Source organism: Galeopterus variegatus, unplaced genomic scaffold (genome assembly GCF_000696425.1).
Source record: "Galeopterus variegatus unplaced genomic scaffold, G_variegatus-3.0.2 Scaffold63, whole genome shotgun sequence".
Taxonomy (NCBI): Eukaryota; Metazoa; Chordata; class Mammalia; order Dermoptera; family Cynocephalidae; genus Galeopterus; species Galeopterus variegatus.
The window spans coordinates 1,124,482-1,129,717 of NW_007726174.1; the positions used below are offsets into that span (position 1 = coordinate 1,124,482).

Sequence of the window (5,236 nt, forward strand, 5' to 3'; positions counted from 1 at the left end):
AAACCTCGGTGTTGCTCCCGCGCCTCGCTCAGCCAGTGAGCGGGAACCGGTCTGTATGTGGGATCCAAACCCTCGGGCGGGAGCGCCACCGCGCTTCCCAAGCGGCGCACTATCCAGTGCGCCACCGGGCCGGCAAGGCAGCTAACATTCTGTGAGCTCTTATTATGTGCCAGACACTGTGCTAAGTGCTTGACATGCGCTAATTCATTCAATCCTCTCTATATTCCTACGAGGCCAGTACTAGTATTAGCCCTACTTCAGAGATGAGGAACCCAGTCCCGGAGGTAAGGTAACTTTCCCACGTTAACACAGTCAGCAAGGGGCACAGTCAACACGTAGACCACTCAACTCTCTGTACTGAACTGGAGCCCATCTATACTCAAAACACATCAATTAATTAGTCAGCAGCACTCAATAGGCAAAACAGATTTACCCTATGCCAAAAGCTGTGTCAAGGAGTAAAGAACCAGGGAAAACCGCGTAGAACTGCATTCTGCAAGGTAGAGTGCAAAAACAGATCAGCTAAACCACTGCAAACATCGCACACAGAGAAATTTTGCAGGAAGGCATGGTTTCCCTCCCCAGGATTAGAATTGTCACCTAAACAATAAGACGTTCTCTTAAACCCTGTTTAAGGATGGAAATACTGTTCCTTATGACTGTCCACTATTTAGACTGCTGGTCTTTATAACCTTTTGGAATGACAGTTCCATTATGTTTCCAAAATGTGGCGTAAATAGCTCTCTTTTTTTCCTAAGTTTCAAAGGGTACCCTGGCCCAACTACTCAAGGATTTGATCCACAAGTCTGTGTTCCCCAACAATGTCAATCATTTCTCCTCCCTCTTTTCTCAGGTGAAAGCTCCAATATCATACCCATAATTTCAGGTGCTGCCTCTGTGCCTTTTCATGCAACACAACACCCTTTTCTGGCCAATGATGGATACAGCTCTCCAAAAAGTGAGCAATCTGATTTCGCGCAAAAGTTGAGGTGATGCTTTCTGCTTAGTTTCTAATCATCTTCCATTGCTGTCTTCAAGGACACCATCCACAAGTTTCTGGACCGTTTCCTGTATTGTTACCAGAGGCTTAAGGCCTTAATGTCTTGATGCTGGGATGTTATTTAAACATTTTTAAATGAATACATTGTTATTTCTGCCCATAATAAATCTCATTCTCTCAGCCTTGGGAGACTTTGGTGGAGCCAGGGGACACAAGCAGACACACACTAAACTTTCTCTTGAGTATAATATGTGGAATTTTTAGGTTAAGGGACTTTCTCTTCCAATCCCACATATAACATTGACTATGGGGACACCATTACCTAGTAGCCAGAGCATCAACACAATGAAAAGGTTAAGGTATGTCCAGAAACATTGTCTCGGAAGAAATGAGTGACAGTAATAAGTCGGAAGGATAAAACATCACAGAAACACAGATTTTTAGGAGAAAATGCAATCAAATTAATGTTAACTAAAAATGTGCAGAGGAGGAAATTAAGAAAGATAATAACAATAAACCTTTCTTTTTTAAGCAAGTATGAAAACGTGGACTTAGCTGGAAACAAGACATTGAAAAATGAAACTCTTTCATCACTGTAGCCACTGCATTTGAATAGCTCCCCAAGAAAAATTAGATGACCATAACTGCCCCAGCCCCTCAAATCCAAGTTTCAAAGGACTGAAATGCTAAGAATGTAATCAGCTAGGATATGAAAATCACGATTCTACAATGTGAGCTGGAGCGTAACTGTTAAAAAAAATAAAGTTACAAGTATTAAAGTATCCAAGTAATTAACTGCACAACCCCGACCCTGAACCACAGCTCAGCTAGAACAGGGACAGTCGTAAAATGCACGAGATTAGAGATTTCCCCTGGGGCCCTCCGCCGCTGTATCTCCCCCTCCCACTTTCCCCAGCACCAAAACCGCGCGCAGATCTCCGCACAGAGAGCACTAAGTGAAAGGTCAAAGTTGCCTGGCGCTGCCTCTGGCTGAGTCCTCGGGCCTCAACAAACTCCGATAAGGTGACTTTACGAAGTGCTACAAAAGCGATGACTATCATTACACTTTGTAGCCCAGCAAGCTCAGGAAACACGGGGGAGAGCAGGGCGACCGTTTAGGAGAGAAAACTGCCCTCACCAAGAGAGCAGAATTATTAAAACACTGATAAAACCGATCGCAGTCCAGGTCTCTGGCAGCAAATTCCCGTTGGAGCCGAGCAGCGAGCAAACACGTTCTGTCTCAACCGTGTGCACATACACTATCTTCTCTTGCACGGCCCGATTCCAAACTGCATTGCACCAACACTCTCCACGGAACCTTCACCGGGCCCTGGGGCCGTACGAATTTGAGAAAGAGGAAATGAGGACCGGTCCAAGGGCACTGTTGCGCCTTCACAGGCCCAGACGGGAGATATTTCTACTACCCAGGGGAGGCCAGAGTGAAAACGCCCCCCAGTGTCCGGCGGGCGGTGGCCCCCCGGCGGGACACTCCTGCCCGGTCGCAGCCTGCCAGCGCTTTCACCTCGGGGTGCGCAGCAAAGCGAGCGGGGTACGCTGCCCGCCGGGCGGCTCACCTGGGCGATGCCGGCGCCCATCAGCCCGCCGCCGATGACCGTCACGTGCTTGATGACGATTTTCTTCGCCGTGGCCGAGGCGGCAGACGAGGAGGACATGGAGCGCACGAACTGCCTGGTTACGAAAGCCATGGTGCAGCGGCGGCGACAGCGACGAGACCCGGGCGGGAAAGGCACAGGCGGCGCGAGCACCAGCGGCCTGGCGACCTCTGCGGGCGGAACCCAGGAGGCCCCGCCGCCCGCGCGCCCTGGGCGTCACCGTGACGTCACCAGCAGGCGGGGCGGGGACTCGCGGCTCGCCCCGCCCATTGGCCCAGGCTTCGGGCGACTGTTTTCGAACGTCTGGGGGCTGCGTCCGGGCCCACGTGGGAAGCATGGGCTGTGGTGGTGCGGGGTGGCCCCGGGCGAGAGCCGGACCGGGGATTCGTGCCCCGCGGCTAGCGTTCCGGTGTCGGGCTGAGTACAGGCCCTTCCTCTGAAAAGCCACAGGCAACTTGTTCAATGAAGTTCGTGGTGTTGACTTGTTAAATCCTAGCCATTGATGCTTGTGCATACCGAGGCGCTGAATAAATACGTGCTGCTTGGCTCTGGTGGCAATGTTCCCAAAATGTGCACCCTTGCTTCATGTCACCGAATAACCAACCCTAGGGACTATTTTAATCCGGTGGACATCAATTGTGCTGAAAAGGAGAGAAATTTAGACTGCTAACACTTGAAACAAATGTCTAGTGACCCATGAGTTCCAATACGAAGATTAAGCCCTAGAGGGGAAAGGGAGAGTCGACTTTTACTTTTCCATTCCAGCGTGAGACAGTAGACAGTAAATATGTGGAAGTTTTAGGACAAAGAGCAACCTTTGTCATTGATATTACTAGAAAACATAGGAAAGGAATATCTTTCCAAATAATGGAAGACTTAATACCAAATAGGCCAATTTTCTCACTCTTGTGAATATTGTCTAGTACTGTACCTTAATGATGTAGACTTTTTATTAACTTATTTTTAAATATTAAAATGTGCCGATAACACTAAGTCTAGGGTTTGGATCCCCTTAACCTCCAGTCAACAAAACAAAACAAAATAATATTAAAGGTATATAACAACTTTTATGTATTTATTTTTTTATTGTTGCTGCTTTTTTATTTGGTTGTGGGGACTTACATAAACCAATTTGCATCAATTCCTTTATAACAACTTTTTAAAAGTTGTTATAAACTTTAGACAAATTAAATTTAGAATTTATTTGAGCAAAGAAATGATTCATGAATTGGGCAGCAACCTGAACCAGTCAAGATTCAGAGAGCTCCACCCAGCAATGGTGGGCAGGCAGTATTCACAGGTGGAGATGGCGAGTGACATACAGAAATAGCCAGATTAGTTACAGCTTAGTTTTCTTTATTGGGCATGGTCTGAGCAGTTTGCAGCCTGTGATTGACTGAAAGCTTGGCTACTATGACTGGCCTGAGATTCATCTACTTGTGACAAGAATATACTCTCAAGTTAGGTTGTAGTTTGTTTACATATTAACTTAGGTTACAATTTTCTACATACAGAGGCAGCTTTGGGCCAAACTTAATTTAACAGTTCGCCCCCTTTTGGTCAGCCTCTCAATTTTGAGAGATTCACCAAAACCTTGGTCATTGATACTTTCTGTCACCACTGTAGTGGACTTGTTTGGTCTCTGTATGAAATTCACTATTCTGAGTGTCAAATTAGTTGGATGATTCTTTATGCTTTCCTTATATTTTTGTTATTCTAACCATAATAAGACCATTTGATTTACAAAGGATGGCTGCACATAAGCATTTAAGACTCTTCAGGGGATATAGCACATCAGGGAGACTATTATGATGGCTATAAGAAGGATAATATCAAGAAACAGAGGTACCTTTGTTAACAGGAATCTTCACAGACCAAACTGATTAAAATCAAAGAATTCGAAGTTAGGCAATAAAGATAGTTCAACAATACTGGAGTCTAAGTTGTCATTCTTTGTTCAGGCCATGATAGCAATTAAGGACCATAGTTCACGGTAAAATGGCTTGATTTAAAGAGTTGCTCATTTCTGTGGTTAGCCTGGTAACAAGTCATAGTAACCTGAAGATCCACTTAAAGAATAGAAAACCTTGGAATAGCCACGTTTGCCATTCGCTATTTAGGATGCCTGCAACCCAACTGTTAGCTGCTCCCGTTAACACATCCTGTGTTCCTTTCCCCTCAGAAATGTCCTTAATGTATTTGGTGCCAGTGTCTAGAGAAACAGCACTATCAACCACGTTTTTAATTAAGCTTTCTGTAGTAATAAAATCAGGGGAAAGATAGGTGTAGCATTCAGTTTTGTTCAACACTATACACAGCCCCCAGCAAATGGAAAGAGATCTAAAGCTGTGTGATGTTCCATTAAGTGTTCTAGTTGAACACAAATGTTCTCATCCAACTTCCAAAGAGTGGCAAACCTGTCTGAACCCCTGGGAGGTTTGACTGGCTACAAAATTCAAGATTTTCCCCAGGTTACAGATAAGCTTCAAATTCCATACAACTGGCACCACATTACCACCAAGAGTGAGCCCCCAGGAACCCCATTGGGAACTTTCCTCAGTGGGAACTAACTTATCTTCATCTCTTTCAAGGTTGATACTAATTTTAGTTATTGACTGCTTTG

General features: G+C 45.5%; 1 protein-coding gene across 2 annotated transcripts in view; it reads right to left on the reverse strand.

The window, feature by feature from the left end:
* HADH (hydroxyacyl-CoA dehydrogenase) overlaps nt 1-2,778 on the reverse strand; it is a 41,017-nt gene extending 38,239 nt beyond the window's left edge. For both annotated transcript variants that reach the window (XM_008576846.1, XM_008576837.1), the window contains exon 1: nt 2,575-2,778. In XM_008576846.1, the coding sequence (XP_008575068.1) occupies nt 2,575-2,706 (132 nt within the window). In that variant the 5' untranslated portion in view covers nt 2,707-2,778. The remainder of the gene's footprint in view (nt 1-2,574) is intronic.
* Between the last annotated feature and the right edge of the window lie 2,458 nt (nt 2,779-5,236).